Source organism: Fukomys damarensis, unplaced genomic scaffold (genome assembly GCF_012274545.1).
Source record: "Fukomys damarensis isolate Sample0158 unplaced genomic scaffold, DMR_v1.0_HiC HiC_scaffold_10, whole genome shotgun sequence".
In the NCBI taxonomy this organism is placed as follows: domain Eukaryota; kingdom Metazoa; phylum Chordata; class Mammalia; order Rodentia; family Bathyergidae; genus Fukomys; species Fukomys damarensis.
In genome coordinates, this window is record NW_022900922.1 from 21,753,961 (window position 1) to 21,776,084 (window position 22,124).

The 22,124-nt window shown below is 37.0% G+C and overlaps 1 protein-coding gene across 6 annotated transcripts in view; it reads right to left on the reverse strand.

Moving 5' to 3' along the window:
- Positions 1-15,026, reverse strand: part of Cdkal1 (CDK5 regulatory subunit associated protein 1 like 1) — a 607,184-nt gene extending 592,158 nt beyond the window's left edge. Inside the window, exons 1-3 of one of the 6 annotated variants that reach the window (XM_010622937.2) lie at positions 14,970-15,026; positions 4,237-4,411; positions 2,054-2,166 (exon numbers count right to left, since the gene is read on the reverse strand). In XM_010622937.2, coding sequence (XP_010621239.1) covers positions 2,054-2,166; positions 4,237-4,406 — 283 coding nt within the window. In that variant the 5' untranslated portion in view covers positions 4,407-4,411; positions 14,970-15,026. Of the gene's footprint in view, positions 1-2,053; positions 2,167-4,236; positions 4,412-5,005; positions 5,026-10,993; positions 11,015-11,971; positions 12,043-14,584; positions 14,818-14,839; positions 14,868-14,969 lie in introns of those variants that run through there. The other 5 variants (XM_010622935.2, XM_010622936.3, XM_010622938.3 and 2 more) reach the window with 5 other exon arrangements.
- Positions 15,027-22,124: the final 7,098 nt, after the last annotated feature.

Genomic DNA, 22,124 nt, shown 5'->3' on the forward strand with positions numbered 1-22,124 from the left:
AAAAAAAAAAAAAAAAAAAAAAAAAAGTAAAGAGCCCAAAAATGCAAAGTCAGTAACATGAACTTTGAGTTAGTGAAGGAAACGATGCAATGAAAAGAATAATATTTTGGTCCTCCGTAATCCTTACATGCCATCTTTGCAGCTAGGACTTGACAATCAGATGTGCAAAGGCAACTGTGATAGAACAGTGACCAAGAGCAGTGTTTCCATGGCCTTAGTGACTTAAAGTGAGACACACCTCTCCCTTCTCAGCTGTAAAGTAAGGATGCCAATATTTCCTACTAAAAAACTAAACAAGGCAACAGATGCACAACTCTGGATCAGGGCCTATCACACTGCGTTCAAATTATGGTTCCCATTTAATATATACACAGCAAATACAGAAATAGATGTGTGTGCACATGCTGGTCAGTATGCATATACATTTTCTACCTCTGGCCAGAGAGCCTAGAAGCACTGACACCTGATGATGGCAATGAACAAACACAGCTACTGCCCAGATCTCTTTCTAAATGCTGCTCTTTGAGGAAAAGGAATCAGAACTCCTGGGAAAACTGATTGCTTCCAAGTGTGTGGGAGGGAAATATATCACAATGAGAACAGAAGCCAGGAGCGGTAGAACACATCCATAATCCTCTGGGAAGCTGAGGCAGAATGGCAACTTCAAACTCAGCCTGACCAACTGAAGGACTCAGTAAGACCCTGTTATCAATGGTGATGAACCTACGGCATGTGTGTTATTGTTTTTCTTTCAATACAAAAGATGTGAATGTAGAGCTGCTCTTTCTAAACTAGAACCGCAGGATTCAGGTTTAATGGCAGTGTTGGCACTCTGCAACAAATAAGTGGGTTTCGGCCTATAGTCTGGCACTTGGTCTCTAAAAGGTTTGCTGTCACTGCCCTATATCAACTTAAAATAATAAGAAAGGCTATGGATGTAGCTCAGTGCAAAGGTCCTAGGCTCTATTTCCATTACCACACTGAAAAGGGGGGTGCGGATGTGTGGAACGTCCACCAGAAAATAAGGAAATACTCAAAAAAAGATAGGGGTGTGGCCAAGAGACACTGGAGCCAGCCTACAAGAGGACCTAATGGCACAAATAGGGACAATATAGGCAAAATCAACAACAGTATTACAGTACACCTCACAGAATAAATATCCTTGAGTCTGTACTGATATAAACACCTGAAGTATCTGAGAAGAAAGGAGAGCTCTTCCTTACAGAAGAACTCCAATTAGTAAGTGTAGAAGAAAAGAGAAAATCACCATTAAGCAAATACTACAATAAGAATTACTGCAGTCAAGAACCACTGTAGCTACTAAAATTACTAAGTAGGCAAAAGGTTGAAGAAAAGCAGATTTATTTCCTATGAGAAAAATAGGAACATTATTGGAAAGAAACCTGGGGACACAGGTTAGTACATCATAACCCCAGTGGGATGCACCACCAAGACCACTTCTGTACCCTCCTTACCAGAAATACACAACCTAATTTCATGAGAAGACATCAGACAAACCCAAGTTAAGGGACGCTCTGTAAATATGTCAGTTTTCTTTAGGAGTGTTGAGGTAATAAAAGAAAAATTTAGAAAGTGTCACAGATTCAAAAAGACTAGGGTGATATGACAACCAAATGTAAGATGAGATACAAGACTGGATCCTGGCACAGAAAAATGAAGTTAAAGAAAAAACTAATAAAAACCAAATAAGATATAGAGTTTAGATAGCACTACTACACTAACTTTAATTTTCTGGTTAATTATACTTATGTAAGATGTTAATATTAGGAAAAGATGGGTGAGGGGCATATGTAAACTCTGAAGCTTTACCACTCTTCTGAAAGTCTAAAATATTTCAAAGTAAAAAGTTTTAAAAGTTATTTAAAAATATGACACCCATACTTATCTAGGTACTAAACCGTATTTATCATTGCTTTGCTTTAAAATCATTACATCATGCTAAATATCCTTGAATTGTCCAAGCTAAATTATTTCTAAAACCTGTAATTCTAAAAAAAAAAAAATTAATAAGATATATGCAAGATCTCATTACCTGTAATTGTATAGCCATAAGCAGCTAGCTGTCCAGCCATATATTCTCCATCTGAATTATTATGTGAACAACCCCATGTTCGTATCCAAATTTTCTGTATGCCTGGAATAGTGCTGTTGAGTAATCAATATAAAGAGTAAGTCTCACTAAATGATTTCTAAAATAAAAGCCAGTAGATGCTTGCAAGACACATTACATGAAAAACAGACTATAGTCAATTCACAACCATTCCCTAAATGCACCAATTTAATTCAAAATCTGCTATTACATCAAAAGCCTAACATAAAGATAAAATAACCACATTATTTAAAGAATCTCTGTTTTTAAAAAATCTCATTTCTTCTGAATTGTATTTTTAATTACTACTATTAACCATGCTACTACTAATTCAATTTCTGGAACAATTCTTGCAGCCAAGCACGGTGGTATGCACTTATAATCTCATCTTCTCAGGAGGATGAGGCAGGAGGACTTTTCAAAATAAAAAGGGCTGGGGATGTAGCTCAGTGGGAGAGCACTTAGCATTAGTGAAGCCCAAGGTTCCATCCCCAATACCTAAAAAAAAAAAAAAAAAAGGAAAGAAGGTATAACAGTACCACTACCACAGAAAATGGTTCTAGCAGTAAGAGCGAACTGGGAAAAATTAAGTGTCTTTCCATTTATAGAATCCTATAAAGTACCTGCAATCTCTATCTAGTTTAAAATTGATAGATATACATAACTCCAAAATTTAAAATTGTGACCTACATCATTAATAAAAAGTATTCCATCTACAAAAATACTTCAAAAAATGTAATATCTTTAAAAAGAAAAAAGATTCTCAAGTTAGATTGCTCTTAATAACTTGTAGGATAAAAGAAATTACTCAAGAACTTGTTTAAGACAAGTTTAATAAACTCCAATCACTAAAATATTTGCTTTGGCAGGTTTTTTTGCGGTACGACGGGCTGAACCCAGTGACTCCTCCATGCTAGGCAAATGAGCTAAATCCTTTCTAGTCATTAAAATAGAAGCAAAATTTAAATTCATAGATTTTAAAGCTTAATGTTCCAAACAAAATAATTACGTGCATTAAAACTTTCAACAACATATTAGATTAAAAATTATAGGTTAGGTTTATTAAAATTGTACAACATAATCCTTTCTAGCGATGCTATATTAAAATTGCATTGACTATAGACATTTATAAGAACATGGATACATCTTGAGACCATAAGGCTAAATGAAATAAATCAGACACACTTAAGTATCACATGGTTTCTATTATATAAGAAATCCAAAGTATAAATATTTAAAGAGCAAAAGAAAAGATAGATGATAGGAAACTGTAGACTTTATACAAATGGAGAAAGGATCTGAGGATGAAGGGGGGAGAAGGGGAATAAAAAGGATTAAAATGTGACATGCACATGTACCAACACCCCATGATGATTATTATGAATTACCAACATGCACTAAAATAAAAACTTTAAAACAACAAAAAATAATTTAATGGACTAGTGTCCTACCAGAATAGTGTAAACAGGACAATTTTTTTTTTTGAGACAATGTCTGACTATGTAGATTTTACTCCTGCCTCAGCCTCCCAAGTACTGGGATTACAGGTATGTACCACCATATTCAGTTAACAGGACAATAACTTTTATATCCAATTCCTTTAGCTGGCCCTTAAGTACTCACAAATTTCTTAAGAATAATCAAGTGTCACACCAGGCACAGTGACACACACCAACTACTTGGGAGGCTTAGGCAAGAAAATCACAAGTTCAAGTCCAGCCTGGGCAATCTAATGAGACTCTATGTCAAAATTTTAAAAAAACTATAAACAGCTGGAGGTGTAGCTCAGTGGGTTTAATCCCCACAACCACCAACACCAAGAAAAAAAAAATCGATTATTCAAAACACCACGGTCTCATAAGAATCATATCTGCAATTTCAATTTGGAAGTAATACAGAATTGCATACAACCACAGTAAGAGTAAAGAAATTCCTACTGTCCTAGGCCCTGTCCAATTTGACATCTTTCTCTAACCAATTATTACCTTGCCAAACTTAAAATCACTCAAATAAATAAAATCTATGCTTCCTATCAAAAGATCAAAGATTCTAAGAAACATTATGGGTAGCAGACTAAATTATCTTTTGGAATGAAAAACTGAGTAATTTCAAGGAAAAAAGCTTACCTATCACTTGGTGGGCTGCTTTCCTCTTGCAAATATGTTTGGGTATTTCTTCTTCGAACCTTTGGAACAACATGCCTTCTTGCAAAATGTCTATCTTGTGGCTTTGAATCTTCCTGTGACACAATATCTTCTATGTCATCCAGTAGCATTTCACAGGATGCAGAAGGCATCTTCTCTATCATTAAACAAATCAAAATAACACAAGCTTCTGACAATCTGCTTAACATAGCATCACCTATGAAAAAATTCTCAAACTTGAATCTAATCAAAGCTTTAAAATCTAACTTCTAATTTACACAAAATGCAGGAGATAAACAAACACATCTAGACAAGTCTTATTGATAGGAAAACATTCCAACATTCAACTGAACTATTTCTTCAACAAATCAATACCATGGAGAAAAAAGGAAACAGAACTTTCTCAAGATCAAAGGAAGCTTAAAACTCCTAACAGATCTCCATCAGCTAGGAAGGACACTGGAGCTGAAGGCACTCAACTACCAGCACTCTGACCAAACTTCAGATGCTGCTGGCCAAGCATCTGCAATTCCATACTGCTGGAGCATTCCGTGTCTCCTTGGGGCTGGCAGCTTTCTACTCTCTTGCAGTGGCTGAAATCAAGAAAGACAGCAAATACAGATTTCTACAGAAATTATGATTCCATTAGAAATTTTGAGGAGATAAAGATAACTGGTATATTTCAAGACACAGTGATTGTGGAATGTAAAAAATTTTTTCAGACTGAGTTCTGCAGAAGTTTGTCACTGACCTGTGCTCCTGAACTATAAAAGATGACTATGTGAGTTAAAGAACAGTTTCTCTTGATAAATAATTAACAAAAATGTTAAAATGTTAAAAACGTTAAAATGTAGCCGGGTGTGGTGACGCAAGCCTGTAATCCCAGAGCTGGGGAGGCTGAGGCAGGAGGATCACTATGAGTTAGAGACCAGCCTGGGCTACATAGTGAGTTCAAGGTCAGGCTCAACTACATAGTGAGATCCTGTCTCAAAAAACAAAAGTTAAAATGTTAAAAATGTCAAAATGTAAAAATGTTAATAATTAATGCAATTATTGTTCTTGACTGGATCTTATTTTATCAACTACCTATGATACATTTTGGAAATAACTAGAAGAAAATCAGGATATGAATTAAGTATTAGATAACATGAGGACCTTATTATAAATCAATATAGATAAAATACTGTCCTTATGTTCAAAAATTTTATTTTTAGAGATGCATACTGAAATTAACACATGAAAATATTATGTCTATAATGTAAAACTCAGAAAACAAAGATTAAGACACAGGAAAAAATATTTACAACTCTTAAATCTAGGAAATACGTAACTAATATTCATTATCCTATACTTTCCTAAATGTTTAACATTTTTATAATTTTTTTGAGAGAAGGTCTCACTATATATACTCAGTTGGCCTTCAACTTAATATGTAGCCCAGGCTGGCCTTGAACTCACAGCAATCCTGCTGCCTCAGCCTTTCAAGTGCTAGGATTAAAGGGGTACGCCACTATACCTGGCTAAAACTTTAATAATTAAAAAAGAAAAATGGAAAACCAGGCATGGTGGTAAGTTCAAGACCAGCCTGGGCTACACAGTGAGTTCCAGGTCAGTCTACATAGTGAAACCCTATCTCCAAGAACCAAAAAAAAGAAGAAGAAGAAGAAAAAAAGAAAATGGGGACACAGCTTGCATAAAGTTAGATATACTTTTCTCTATCCCTCCCACAAAGAACAGCAGACATTGAGGGAGGATAGGGGAACTCTGGACATTAGCTATAAAACAAGTAAGATGACTTCAAAAGATGGAGAAAAGAAGGCAGACACGGTAGGAACCTCAGGCCCCAAGGAACATGGTCATGAGTTCCTTGGGTTTTCTTTTACCTCCTGTATCCCAAATTTGGAGCTGAAGAAGCCAGCAATCCAGAAATGCCAACAGATACCAACAAAAGAATCTCCCAACTCCCCAAAAAAGGTGTCTTTCCTATAAATGAACTAAGAAAAGGGCAGCTTAGCAAAATAGATTTTATTTTATTTTATTTTATTTTATTTTATTTTATTTTATTTTATTTTATTTTTTGGTACCAGGAATCAAACTCAGCTCTTGCAGTTTCCAGGCAGGTGGTGGAACCACTGAGCTAAATCCCCAGCTATCAAAATAAAAAACTGTTAGAAAGGGCTGGGGATTTAGCTCAGTGGTGCTGCTACTGCCTCATAAGCGCAAGGACCTGAGTTCAATCCTTGGTTTAAAAAAAAAAAACACAAAAATTAAAACTGTTAGATATGACAGTTCTACTCCAGCCAAACACAAACTATAATACCACCCAGGCAAGCCACAAGGTCCAACAGAGAGTGAGGAATCTTGACTTCCACCCTATGAGGTGCCCCAAAGTACCCCCATGGGGTAAAGTCAGAGAAGACCAAGTAGGGTCTTTGAACCTTCAAACCAACTGACAAACCAGTAAAGAAGCCCCACAATATTAATATCAAACTGACAGAGGTTTAGAATAATCCCTCTCAAAGTTCTAGCAAAATGTTTCTGCAAACATGAAAAATACTTATATGGAAAACTAAAGCAACCAATATTTCTAAAATAATTTGGAAAAGAAGTATAGAAGGAATTGGTCTGCCCAATTTTAACTCATTGGATAGCTACTCTAACAAAGATTGTGCTACTGATGGAGGGACAGAAACAAAGACCAAAAGAACAGAACACGCAGAAAGAGACCCACATACATATGCCCAACTCATCTTTCACAAAAGTATAAAAGTACTTCAATTCCACAGAGGAAAATGCTTTTTCAATAATTAGCACTAGAGCAATTAAGTATTTCCAGGCAAAAAGACAGAACAATGGCCTGAATTTGTACCTTATACAAAAATTAATTCAAAATAAATCATGGACTTAAATGCAAAATTAGCAGGGGGGAATGACAGGAGGAAAATCTTCTGCGGGCTAGGTAAAGAGCTCTTATACTTGACAACAGAAGTTCAGTCCTTAAAAAGAAAAACTGTTAAGTCAGATATCATCAAAATTTAAAACTTCTGCTTTGATAAGGGCCCTGTAAGAAGATGGAAAGTCAAGTTATAGTGTAGAAGAGTATTTGCAAATCACACAGCCAACAAAGGACTAGTTTCTAGAACTCAAAACACACCTGCAATAAGTAGTAATTAGAAAATGGACAAACACATAAAAGAAATTTCACCAAGAGGATATACAGAGAGCAAATAACCACATGAGAAGAGATTCAACATTACCCACCAAGGACACGGAAACCAAAACCACAACACGGTATCATGACATACCTGCATCTCTACATTAGAATGTCTAAAATGAAAAGCAGTGAAAACAGCAGACATGGGCAAGGATGCAAAGAAATTAGATCACTCATACAGTCCTGGTAGAAATGTAAAATGGTACAGCCACTCTGCAAAACAATTTGGCATTTTCTTAAAGACCTAATCATGCAACTATGATACAAACCAGCAGCTGTATCCCTGGACATTTTATCCAAGAATAGTAAAAATTTATATTCACTTAAAAGCCTGAATATAGACGTTATCACATTTCTTTGTAATAGCCAAAAACTCATGTCCTACAAAGAAGAGTGGTCAAGCAAGTTCAGTACACATACACCACAGAATATGACCGAGCAATAAAAACAAAGACCTGCAACAACCTGGATGCAACTCAAGAGAAATCATGTTGAGTCATCAATCCCAAAAGATTACACACTGTATGGCTTCCTTTATACAGCTCACTTGAGAGGACAAAATTATAGAAATGGAAAACAGAACAGTGGTTGCCAGGGAATTAAAAAAAGACAGGGCGGGAAGGACAACTATAAATGGCAACATGAGAGATCTTTGTGCCATGGAAATAGTCTGTACCATGGACAGATATGTCACTGCCCCTGTCCTGCTGGTGATACTGTAACACAGTTTTACCAGATGTTACCACAGAGGGACCTGGATAAAGTATACAAGGATCTTAGCATAACTTTCACAACTGCAAGTAAATCTGTAAGTATGCTAAAATATTAAGAAAAAAAACACAAGAGATGGGGTAGCTCAGTAGTAGAGCACTTGCCTGGCATACACCAGGTCCTGGGTTTCATCCTGGGTTCCAAAAAGGAAAAAAAAAAAAAAAGCATTTTCTGGGGAGAAAGAAAATGTATTTGAGTACAATGACTGATAACTCCAGTACTATATTCAGACACAAAGCAATTCCTTTTCAGGACTTTCAGGGGGCCTCAAATTTTCCTGATGAACTCTCTCTCCTCTTCATTTGCTGGATTCCCATCTTTCCATCCATATCACTCAAAGAAACTCAAAGAATAGAGTGGTTCCACCCAGGCTTTTTTTTTTTTTTTTTTGACGGTACTGGGGATCAAACTCAGGACCTTGCACTTGCAAGGTTGGCGCAGTGCCACTGAGCTAAATCCCTGGCTTATTTTTGTTCCTGTTACTCTGCAATACACTCTTTACAACTATGAAAATTATGCACTGTGAATCAGACAAATGTGTTCAAATCTCAGCTAACTTTATATTGTAACAAAAGAAATAGACCAATGTCAATTGAGACTGGTTGTAACTAATGTGCATACCACGAGGTCTTGGTAGGACTATCACAGGTCTCCCCTTCCTAAACACAGGAATGGGGCACGTGACCCAAGCTGTACAAAGTACCCCACCATTTTGACCACAATGATTGGCTCAGGGTCAGTCATGACAAGCTGGGCCACTCAGAAAGGACTACAAGCACTTCTGTGCTACAGCTCATAGAAGAGATGGCTTCTGTTTTCACTGACATAGCAAAATTGGGAGGATGTCAGCTTAGGAGGTCCCAGGGGCCATTCCATCTGCCACATGAAGGAAGCCTACCTAAGGAATGAAGCCTAATAGGAAGTATGCAATAAAAACCATAATGACACTATTGCAGCACCTGGATCCAACCACTGCCTGAACCCAGGTGCAACTCTGCCCAGTCATGTGAGTCACCGAATTCCCTATGCCTTAACTGCATTGGGCTTTCTACTCTTGCAAACAAAGGCCTTGGCCAACGCAGCAATCTAGGTAAGGTAAAATGAATCGAGCTAGTTTTTCCCAAAATTATTCTCATATCTCTCGCATCTCTCAGTAAACAAAAATGGCTCCATTGTCAAAGAGAATTAGGAAAGTCTACCTCCAGATTCACAGTGCAAATCAGTAACGATTATGGAGAACCTCAATGAAAAAAAAAAAAACTTGAAATTCATTTATTTTTCTAGGAATTTTCTAAACTTTTCTTTCTTACAGATCTCCTCTGAAAAAGTAAAAATGAGGACCAGACATTTGGCTCAGTGGTTCCACTGCCTGCCTCACAAGCACAAGGCCCCAAGTTCGATCCCCGGTACCGGAAAAAAAAAAAAGTGAACATGTGACTGAAAGCAGAAGGCCTGAACTGAGGCAGACCCACAGCCCCTCTCACATTTTGCACAGATGGATGGCTTCCTTCTTTTACTGGGAAATGCACTCTGCCTTCCAATCTGTTACTGTGAATGAACTGACGGCTTCTCTAATAGCAACTCTACTCCAACCAATTAAAGCACAAAATTTCAGCAATACTCCCTCTTCCTGTATCATCACTAATGTCTCCCTACTGAATCATCACTATCTGGGAAAAAACATTGTTATTTCTCCCATTTAAGAGACAAAATTTTTTTTTTAATTTAACTCTCTTGACTCCATTTCCTCCTCTTAGCTCTACCACATTTCTCTCCTTTAAAAAAAAGCTTGAGTGATCTATATTTACAGTTTCCATTTCGCATTCCTAATTCCCTTATGAAACAGACTCTCACTCCCACACACACTCCCCAAAACTGCCTGTCATGATTTCAGTGACTTCTGATGAAGTATACCATGACCAATTCTCAGCCTCCTTAGGTCAGTGATGGCAAATCTTTTAGAGATTTTGATAACAAACAGCCCTGCTGCAGAACACATGTCATAGGTTCGCCACCCTGCCTTAGGTGATAAGATTTGCAACATTTGATACCATTGACCATTCTCTCCCTAAGGTTTTGCTGGCTCTTCCAGGATGCCACACTCCACTCATCCTCCTCTGCCACATTAGGCACTCCTAAGCCTCCTCAGCTCCTTCCTCATCTCTCCAACTTCTCAACATAGGAACGGCCGCATGGCTCCAGAACAGGGACTCTTCTCTAGTTACGAGCACTCCCTTAGTGATCTCATCCAGGCCCATGGCCTTGATATATCAACTATATCCTTACAGTCCCAGTCTTCTGAATTTCACCCTCGAGTCCAAATGCCTATCAAACATCCTCACTTGAATGTCTAATAATTATTTCAAACTCTAAAAGTCAAAAACAGAACTCCTCTCCCTACATCAACAGATCTTCTAACAACTTTCACCATTTCTTTTAAAGGCAACCTTATAACATATGGTTATATGCTATATATATATATAGTCTATATATATGGACCAAAAATCCTGGAATCATTCCCAATTCTTTTCCTTCCTTCATCCTAAGTCCATCCACCAAGAAAATCCTGTTGAATTTACCTTCAAAGCCATTAACTCTTCACTGGAATATTACAATACCCAGGCTTTCTAAGTTCACCTCAAGCTTCTGAGAAAACCTTTCCACTGGTATTTCATCTGAGTAAAAGGCACAACAAATACAAAGATCTGCAAGGACATACACAACCAGCCTGTTATTTCTGACCACATTTCTTACCAGTCTCTCCTCTCACTCCTCTCAGCCAGATGGGTTTTCTGGCCAGTTCACACCCACCAGGTCTGACCTTTGCCTGTTATTCTTTTACTCAGAATGTCTGGATAGTTCACTCACTAAAGCCCTTCAGAACTTGGCTCAAGTATCACCAATCTCTCTCTCTCTCTCTCTCTCTCTCTCTCTCTCTCTCTCTCTCTCTCGTCTTTCTCTCTCTGTCTTTCTCTCTCTCCCTCCTGCCTTGGTTTTGTTTTTACACTGCTGGGAACTGCACCAGGGCCTCATGTGCTAGGCAAGTGCTTTATCACTGAGCTACATCCCCAGCCCCTCTGCTTTGTGTTATTATATCACAGCACTGCATCACCTGCTTAGCAGATTTTGTTTTTACAGTCTCTTCTAGAATGTATACCCCATGAGGAGAAAGTTTTTTGTGCACTTCACTGTTTTTCCCCAGGTGACTAGAACCCTTGCAGGGTCTCAATAAATACCGTTTTTACTGCAGACTGCACAGCCTAACAACATATGGGCCTGCTTACCTCCCTACTCCGTCTCCCACTATTCCAACAGGACCACTTTACTATGGTAACCTTTGACATAGTCTGAGAAAGCCACTGACTCCACACGCTTCACGCTTGCTCTTCCTCCTCTGGACTATCAGCACCCCAAATATTTGGATGGCTTGCTGCCCACTTCTCTACTCAAATGACACCTGCTTAAAAGGCCTTTCCTAGCCATATTATCTAAAATAACATTGCTCAAGCATGTCCACACACTCATTAACCCAGCTTGATGCTTTGTTTTTCTACACACTTACCCACCTGACTCCATATACATGACTGCATGTTTCTTATTTCCACACAAGCTCCATGAGGACAAAGGTATCATTTCTTTTACACCATTATCTCTATAACACATCAACAATTCCCAGCACACAGCAGGCATACAATATTAAATGAATAAATATAATGTTTAAGATGTACTTACCTAGTCTACAACAAAGGAGGAAACTCTTATATTGGAAGTAATAACCTAATCCTCTGGATTCCTTCTATCACTATTAGTTTATTAAATAATTAAGTGAGAAAGGTTAAGATCAGGTAGTGAGTGCCTTTAAGTGTTACTAAAAACTACTGAAGGATAACAAATTGAATATTAAAAGTGTTTATTTCTAATGACACAAGTTGTATGTTCCATACACAGCTGTCTATAGATTCACCAAAAGAAAACAGAATACAAAAAAAAAGGATGAAAAGAGTCCACTACAGCAGCCATACCACACTGTTAGAGAGTCAGAGAACATTGCTGAGCTCTGTATTTATAAAGTCTAGAGATGCTAAAAGATTTGTACACAAAGCTAGAATTAGAACCTTGGCCTCCTTTCAATATTATGTTCCATCACACAGCAACATCTCTGATTCAATACCAACACCCTATTAAGAACCATGATTCCGCTAGGAAGGTAATGCATGCCTATAATCCAAAACTGGAAGGCTGAGATGAACTCTAGGCCAACCTGAGCTACACTGCAAGACCCTGTCTGAAAATACACACAATAAAAAATAAAATAAAGGAGTACGACTGCCCTACAGCAATGGTTCTTAATCTTGAGTGCTCATTCTAGTCACCTGAGGAGCTTTTGAAACTAATCAACTCAAGTTCAATCCCCAGCACTTGCAATAAAATAAAAAAAAAAGAAAAAGAAAATTACCAACAGCTAAGTACCAAGCCAGATAAATCAACCTCCACAAATACAGCCTGGGCATCAATATCTTTTAAAACTTTCTCGTAATTCTGATGCGTGTAGCTGCAGTTGTAAACCAAAATCCTAAATTAGTGTTTTTGATAATGTGGCTCCAAGGACTCGTATCATGTGGAACTAGTTAGAAATGAAAATTCTTAAGCCCCCACTTAAGATATTCTGAATCAGACATTCTGAATAAAGCATAATAATCTTTAACAAGGCTTCCAGGTGATTTTGCTATACATTAAAGTTTGAGAATCACTGTCTTAGACTTGTTTCTTAAAAGCTATCTAGAATACATGTCAAAAATCCATTACTATATCACATGATTTTAACAAGCATACAAGATAATTCAGTGGGGAAAAGAACAGTTTTTTCAACAAATAGTGCTTGGAAAAATGAATAGCCACATACAAAAAATTAAGTTGGAGCCCTAACTTACCTCATACACAAAAATTAACATTAATGATCACTGATTAGAGCTAACACTATGAAACTAAGCATCATGTATAAATCTTCATGACGTTAGAGTAGGTGCTGATTTCTTAGTTACGACACCAAAAGCACAAGCAACAAAGTAAAACACACAGACTTCATCAAAATTAAAATATCATGCTGCAATCACATCAAATGAAAAAGACAACCTATACTTGGTATAAAATATTAAGTCATGTCTGAAAAGGCCTAACATCAGAATACATAAAGATTCAACAATACAAACAACCCAAATTAAAATATGGACAAAGGATTTGAGTAGATATATCGCCAAAGAGAATATAAAAAAAGACTGGGCTAGGGATTTAGCTCAGTGGTACCACACCTGCCTTGAAAGCACAAGGTCCTGAGTTCAATCCCCAGTACCAAAAAAATAAATAAAATTTTAAAAATTAAAAAGGCTGATAAGGAAACGAAAAGATGATCATTACCCATGAGGGAAAGGCAAATCATAACTACAATAATATAACACTTGACACTCACAAGGTTGACTAGAATCAAAAGATAACCTAGAAAAAGAAAAATAAAGTAAAATTAGAAAAGGTAAAGAACCAGGTCTTGAGAACTCCAAGGAAAACTATCCTGTAATGGAGATCAAGCAGCAGTCACCAAAGCAAAAAATAAATTAGCCAAAAATGGCAAGGGAAGAGTGCATGTTATGTGAACATAGGGTCAGTGCTACTGAAAAAAAAAAGATTAAATAAAAATTCTCTTGTATTTACTGTCATGCAATTCACAGCATTTCATGAAAAGATTGTAGTAAGTTTCTAAGAAATTCAGTTACTTTTCTGCTGTAAAATATCACTCAAACATAAAAGGTTTAAAACAAATCAGTACCATGAATATCAAATCCTCTTGAAAGATGAGTCTGGAAGATAAAAACTGATTAGAAAATGCTAGCACCCAATTCATTCACGAAATCTCTGTAAGGACTCTTTAAAACTACCTAAAAGAAATTAGACTTCATAAAAATTGCTTTATACAACAGAGCTAATGGTCCACACTATTTCAAACTTCTCACAGCTTATGACAAGTTGATACTGCCACAACTATCAGCCAGAGTAGGGCTCTCGTAAAAAGAAAACGCTATCCAACACAACGCCTCAGCCCAGTGAAAGTAACTAACAACTACAAAATAGGGGAAACGGAATGAGCAAGGTATCCAGGTCACTTTGTCCCCAGAAGAGACGTGTCGCCCCGAGATTCACAGAAAGGTTTTTTGGGGGAAAGGAAAACAAAAAGTGAAAAGGCGAGACAGCTGCTACTCTGCCCGACTTCTGTTTAAATCTTCATTAAATATTCTGCTACGTGAAAGCTACATCTCTCAAGTCTTGTCAAGTCCCACAAATTCAGTAACTTACACAAATGTGGTTAAATTTGACTACCAGGAAAGAGTTCTTAACAGGTCAGCAGCACTTGCGCCAAGGACCCTGTCCTTTCTTCAGGTAGGGCCACCTGCATCCCAATTCCCTCACCCCGCCTGGCAAGGCTCCTTTTGCCTGAGAAAACCAATTGATCAATTGGCCAGAGAAATACTAAAACTAGAGAAACAAGCTTTGTCAAAAAAGGAGTTCCGGCCGCACTCTGCTCCACAGTGACCCATTTGCCACTCTTACCCAGCAGTCCGAGAAGAGAAAAAAAAAAAAAAAAAAAAAAAAAAAAAAAAAAAAAGCCCGTCCAAAGAGAGAAATCAACGCGCCGCTTGCCGGAAACTGCAGACTAAATGGAGCGCGCCATGACACTTACGTCTCGCCACGTTTTTCTACGCATGCTCTGCTACGGTGGCCGGGAGGAATCAAATTGTGTCATATCTGGAAGCGCGAGTTCGGGTTCCTTTGGTTGTAAGGACGAGCGTAGATTCCAAAAGTCCTCAGATTCTTAGTCTCTCTCTTATCAGCTAAGTTCTACCGAGCTCTTATAATGTGTCGGACACTGTGCTAACACTACATAGACATCACAATTTATTAGTAGTATTCTTACTTTACAAAAGAGATACCTGTGTTTCCCTGAAAATAAGACCTACCTAGAGACCAAAAATGCCAGCCCCAATCAGCCTATCCTTGCCTTACCATTACAAAGCCACAGAGCAAGAGAATAGTGAGGTATAATCTGCATGACACTGGCCATCACAATGGTAACACAGTTATTAATTACAGCTGAAGTCTGTTTTCCAAGTAGAGAAAACATGGTCCTAAGTGTTTAAGTACAGTACTTGCTCGAAGTTATTCTAGCAGTAGTGATTGCTCCCTGAGCTAAATTGGTTTCTACTGTATTACATTTCACTAACATTCTCAAACTTTTGCAGAAAAGGATATAAAAAGAATTGTTAGTAGATTAAAGTTAATATAAATCATTTAACTCCAATCAGGTGGTAGGAAACTGGTTTTTTTTTTTTTTTTTAATGCTTAGAACGTAGTGAAGCAAACAGAGAGGGGAGTATACCAATTCAGACCTTTGCTTTACTTATATTATCTCAGCTTATTTTTCTTTATCCAAGACACTATTTGACCTTCAGTTTACCAGAAGAATATCTCCAATTTAAAAAGTAGAAGAAACAGACCATGTATGGGAGTTAGTAATCACGTATTCTATGCCCCATCTTGAGTATCACCATTATTTAGGACAATCACCTTGTTTGGCAAATATTTTTCCTAGTATTCCTCTTATTAAAATGCTACCCTTTTCTTTGCTTATCTATGCCCAGAAAACAATCTCAACTGTGTCCAGGGATCCACTATAGTCCTTAATCCAGTTGAACTAGAATTATGTGCTTATGTTGTCCCATACACAAAAAGTAGGCCCTGGGTTATTTTCTTCTTGGCTGTAATCCCAGGGCATAACCTTGAATTTAATAGCCTCTCAATAAGCATTTCTTTTAATGTGTGAATGAATGGCTCTATTCCTTTTCCCCAAGATCTAGCTGAGTTCAGTTGATAAACTTTATTGAATATATATATCCAAGGACAAGGGTTGTGCTAGACACTAGAGCTATAGAGAAGAAAAGACTGTTCCCTCTTGTGGTTTCAGGCTGCTTCCCAGGAATGGTTTTGGTAGAAAATAGATATCACTATGGAAGATGAGTGCATGGGACACAGAGGTAAAGTTAGGGAAATGAATGGATTTGTTCCAGGCTGGGAGGGAGACAGTAAATTCATGAAGGCCTGAAACTATGGACTGTTCTACATTATAAAAGCAAAGAAAGTGAAACTATATGATGAGAGGGGTCTACTGGAGAGAAGTACAGGGACCAGACTAAGGAGAATCTAGTATGCTAAAATATGGACCTTAGATCTAATCCTGACTATATTAAGAAGCAGGAAATTCTGAGTAGATTATTCTCTCAGAAGAATGAGTTTGAGTACAATACTTCAGATGTGAAATTGTGAAAGCCTACAGTGAGCTGCTACTGTGAGAAATGAGATTGGAGGACAAACTGGAGGAGGACATTGGGGAGGTAAAATCATCAAGACTTAGTAACCAATGGGCATGACAGAAGAAGATGTAAGGATGTTTGCAATTTCTTCGCTAAAGTTACAAATACAAATAGCTCCTCCATGAAATCTATCTCTTTGGACACTGAGTCTAAATCATTCACAAAGCCAATGACTGACTTTACCTCTAGAAATTTATCTTACACAAATGACATATGTTCCAAATATTGTCAAAGCATTTTTTTGTAATAGCGAGACTAGAAACCAGTTCCAGCTCCTCGATAAGGGACTGATAAAATATATTCGTAATATCTTTACAGCTGTTTAAAAAAAAAAGAATGTAGCTGCATTTTTTTTTTTTTTTTGGTACTTAGGATTAAACTCATGTCCTTGTTCTTATAAGGCACGTGGCAGAACCACTGAGCTAGATCACCAGCCAAGAATGGAGTTGCTTTTAATGTGCTTTCCAAGTTACATCCTTACATGGAAGAAGCAAATTGCACAACAGTGTGTATAGTAACGAGGCTATGGTTCCGGTAGGGTATCTGGTAGAATACATAAGTAACTGATAATAGAGTTGTTTCTGGGAAAAAGACCTTGTTAAAAAATGGAAAATAAAATTTAAAAAGGAACTTGGTAGCTCAAAGGAATGTACTTTTCCCTATTTTAATTTTACATCTTTATTTTTTACGAAAGTGTTATTGAAAAAAAATTATAAAAATATACTTATACATAAAATATAAAATAATATTTGATAATTTATCTTCTACACTGTTGTAACCATATTAATTATTCAACAATCTAACAACACAACTTAGATTTATTTTAAATCTTTTTTCATTGTGATATTTAATATAAAATTTACCACCTTAATTATTTAAATATACAATTCAGTGACATTAAGTACATTCATTTTTGCATAACATTTACCTCATCCATCTTTTCATCTATTCAAGCTAAGACTCTTATCTATGCAGCACTAACTTTCTACTTCTTTCTCTCCCCATTCCCTGGTAAAGGCCCTTCATCTATCTGTCTCTATGAATGACTTCTCTAGATACCTTCCATAAGTAGAATTATACAATGTTTGTCCTTTTGTAGCTGGATTATTGCATTTAGACGGTCTTTAAAGTTTATCCATCATGTGACAGATGTCAGACTTTCTTTCCTTTTAAAACTGAATAATACCATATTAGATATATATATATATATATAGATACTACATTTTCTTTATAAGTTTCAGAGCTTTGTGCTTTGTTTTTCAAATTAGATCATAAGCTTCATAAAAATACACTTCATGTCCTTACTGATTTTCTGGCACCAGGGACTGAACCAGGACCATGCGTTTGCAAGAGAGTTGTGGCATCACTGAGCTAAATCCTCGGTCCCTCCCTTACTGATTTTCTACCCAAAATTTAAAATTATAGCTTAATAAACATTTAGTAGTAGACAGTCTATCCATATGTACAAAGATACATTAAAAATGTAAGTGAATCTATAAAGTAACAAGAAAAGCTAAAGGGGTTTTTTTTTTGAGCACTTATAAATGTATGCCAAGAACCACATTAAGCCCTCTATGTGAATTATACATATTCATCACAATAACTGTATAAGTAATCCTATAAATTAGGAGTAGTGCTATTTTATTATCCTCTTTTTACAGGAAAGAAAAGTGAAACTTAGGCAGACTGAGCTCCCTTGATTAACAGCTTTATATGAATACATCAAAAGAAAAATTTTATTTCATTAACAATAGTAATACAAATATTTAAATAGAGAATAAATATAACAAGTTAAAGACAAGGGTTGGGGAATAAAATTTGTATGCCCTCAGAGAGATTTCAGTTTTTATATTAGACTTCATGGTGCAAATTAAAGGAAAAAATGTGGACAATAACACAGTTAGTACCTGATGTGGTGCTGTATATCAGTAGTCCCAGTGCTGGGGATGCTGAGGCAGGAGGGGGCAAGTTCGAGGCCAAACTGGGATACATAATGAATTCAGGCCACCCTGAACTCTACAGCAAGACCATGTCTCAGTAACACCAAAAAAGTAAAATAAACAAATAAATAAAAACTAATTCAGAGAATTATTATCTCGGTGACTAATTAAGAAGGAACAAAATAAGAAAATTATAAAAATTCAGGAACACATCTTTAGATTTAGCTTATAATCTAAGCAATTAGCCATAGTACTTATAAATGTATGCCAAGCAATATCTTTTTATAAGAAACAATGCATGTATTTAAGTCCCTCTGGAAAAGTGACAAGAAGTATATATAAAATTTTTAATGTACAATATTGGATAAATTTAGTGGAACAGGATTGAAAACAGACTCATCTATTTCTTATTTGAGATGGCAAGGGTAAATAAGTGTTCTTAGTTTTAAAAGGTAAGTCACCATGCATTAGGCAAATATATTGTTATTTATGTTAGCTTTCCATTGCACGTGACAAAAACAATAGGGCTTTAATTTGTAAACCAGAAGATGTGCAGCTGGCGCACAAAAACCAATGCTGGATCTTGTGATTTGGATTGGATCTAATAAATTAGGTGTCAAAACAAACTTCTCCAGCTGGATATCATACAGTTATTGTAGTTTTCTAGGAATATTTTTTTTCAAGTATTAGATGAACCCATGAAGAAAGTCGGTGACAGTAGGAGTATACAAAAAAAAAAAACAAAAAACAAAAACAAAACAGAAAAAACAGTCAAAGAAAATTTGCTCAAATGGATGAATACCTCAATGTAGAGGATAAAAGCGAAGGATGCTGATGCTCTTAAATAAACTGATAAAAGATAATGTAAAAAGGTTATGTATGATAAATAGCCTTCTGTTTTCTTTGGTCTAATGCTGAATAGTCGTGGTATAATTTAACCACTAGGGGTCAGGGTGCCTTACTTCTAATACCAACTCTTCTGTCAATGGACATGAACAGGTTTGATTCAGATTTGTAATTAATTTCATCTTTTCGTTTTGCCATCCTCTACACAAGTGCTTTAGAGGTAGTACCCTGGCACAGAGCAATAAGGACACCACATGTCCTTGCCACGGGGTGTGTAACCCTCACCAGGTCAGAGCAAATTCTGGGCTTGCTGTCAACCGCAGGAATCTGAAGCTAAAGTGTCCAGGGGCGCCATGAAGAGAACACCTGCCTGAAACCAAAGCTATTTCAGAGGAAAGTGGAGCTGAGCGGTGAAAGGAGAGATCAGTAAGTTGCAAAGGCAACAGTAAGACCTCCATATCTATTGTACTTAGGGCAATTATTTCTGAGCTGTTCAGTCTTAGGAACAAGTAAATCTCTACTTTTTTTCCTTACCCTGAGTAGAGTGAATTTCTATCATGGGTAGCCAAAAGAGTTCTGGCTAAAATTTTTGTTACATATTCTCATTCATTTAATGATTAAAAATAACAATAATTTGCATCTTCTGTCTAACTCCCTGAATATTTATAAAGATCAGTGGGAGACATTTTTTTTCCTCTGTGGCAGAGTCCCCTGGGTTCAAAAAAAGTTTACCTGCTAGCAGGTAGAGGTAGACAAGACACAATAAGTATGATATAAAGATTATGTTGTGTCCTCAAAGCTAATAAAGATGGCCTGCAACTTACTAAAGTTTACCTTTAAGAAAAGACCTGAAGAGCTTGATGATTCATTCCTGTAACCCCAGCACTCCAGAGGCTGAGGCAGGAGAATCACCAAGCATTGGAGGCCAACCTGGGCTACATAGTAAGCTCAAGGCCAGCCTGAACTACGTAAGAAGACCCTGTCTCGGAATAAAAAAGAAAGCCTGGAAAAAGATGAAGGAGTTAACTAATGAAAAGCATTCAGGGAAAAGAGACTAGCCAATGAAAAAGCCACAAGAAAGAAGCATCTCTGGTGTGTTTGACACCATCGATATAAACCAGAGTGAATCTAATGAGGAGAAAGAGGGAGGGAGAAGAGAGGAGGTAAAACCTACATCATGCGCGAATGACAACAACATTATCATTAGGGTTTCATAGATCATAGCTAGAACTTTGGCTTTCACTCTGAAGAAAAATGGGGAGAGCCTCTAGAGCAGAGGTGGTGAGCCTATGGCACACATGTTGTTTTCTTTTAATGGAAAAGATGTTAATGTATGAGTTGTTTTTTTCTACACTAAAACCTCAGTATTCATGTTTAATTGCAGTGTTGGCACTTTGCGATGAATAAGTGGGTTTAGGGTTGCAGTTTGGGCACTGGTCTCGAGAAGATTCACCATCACTGCCCTAGAGGATTGTGAAAAGAGGAGCGGATGGAGGAGGTCAGGGAAGGCTGCTCTGGAATCCAGGCAAGCACTGACAGGGTTGGGTTTGGACTGGAGAGGCTGCAGCAGAGGCGATGAGATATGGATCCTGGACATACTTGAAGATACGACCTACCAAGCTCCTTGTAGTTAGGATTTGACTTATGAGAGTAAAAAGCAGACTAAAGGATGAGTTTAAAGCTTTTAACTTAGACAAGAACAATACAATTGCCATGGCAGAAATGAAAAAGATGACACATGGAACAAGTTTGGGACTGGGAAAGAGTGGGATAAAAAACTCAGGGAGGGGCAGGGATTTGGCTCAGTGGTTCCATCGCCTGCCTCACAAGCTCAAGGTCCTGAGTTCAATCCCCAGTACCAGAAAAAAAAGAAAAAAAAAAAAAGAACTCATTGTTTGCTTTTTCTTTTTAAATCTTTCTAACACTTCATTTTGAAATAATTTCAGATTTCTTCAAAGTTTCAAAAAGATTGCAAATAATTCGTGTACAGCTTTCATCTAGCTTCCCCAGGTGATAACATCTCATATAACCAATGTACAGTTATTAATATCAGGAAATTAACTCCAATATGGTGCTATCAGCAGTCCCAATCTGGGACAGATTCTCATTCTTTATGTTTTAGGACCTTGATACTTTTGAAGAGTAAAATTTTACTCAATCTGAGTCGTCTGATGTACTTTCACAACTAAATTCACATTATATATTTTGATAAAAATATACAAATGTGGTGCTGTGTCCTCTTGCCCCATCATGTACATCGACACATCTCGTTCACAGTGGTGGGAATTGAACACTCAGCCTCTCCACTGTGAAATTACCACTTTTCCTTTACTATTAGTACCTTGTGGGAAGATACCAAGAGTATGCAATTGCCTTGTCTCGTCACATGTTCTTACCCACTAACTGTAGCGCCTCTTACTGATACCTGTAGGTGACAATTATTACTGTGGTGTTTGCCAAATGGTAATTTCCGTTTCCATCACTCCTTCCACTTACATTATTGAATGAGCTTTCCCTTCTCATTTATCTATTCAATTATTTATATTAGTATAGAGTCTTGTTTCTTTTATGCTATGGTTTGTAATCTATTGCGAGCATTATTCTGTTGCTTGAATTATCCTAAATGTTGTGACCATAGCCTTTAGGCTGGCTTCTGTGATCTTTTGAGGTATATATATATAT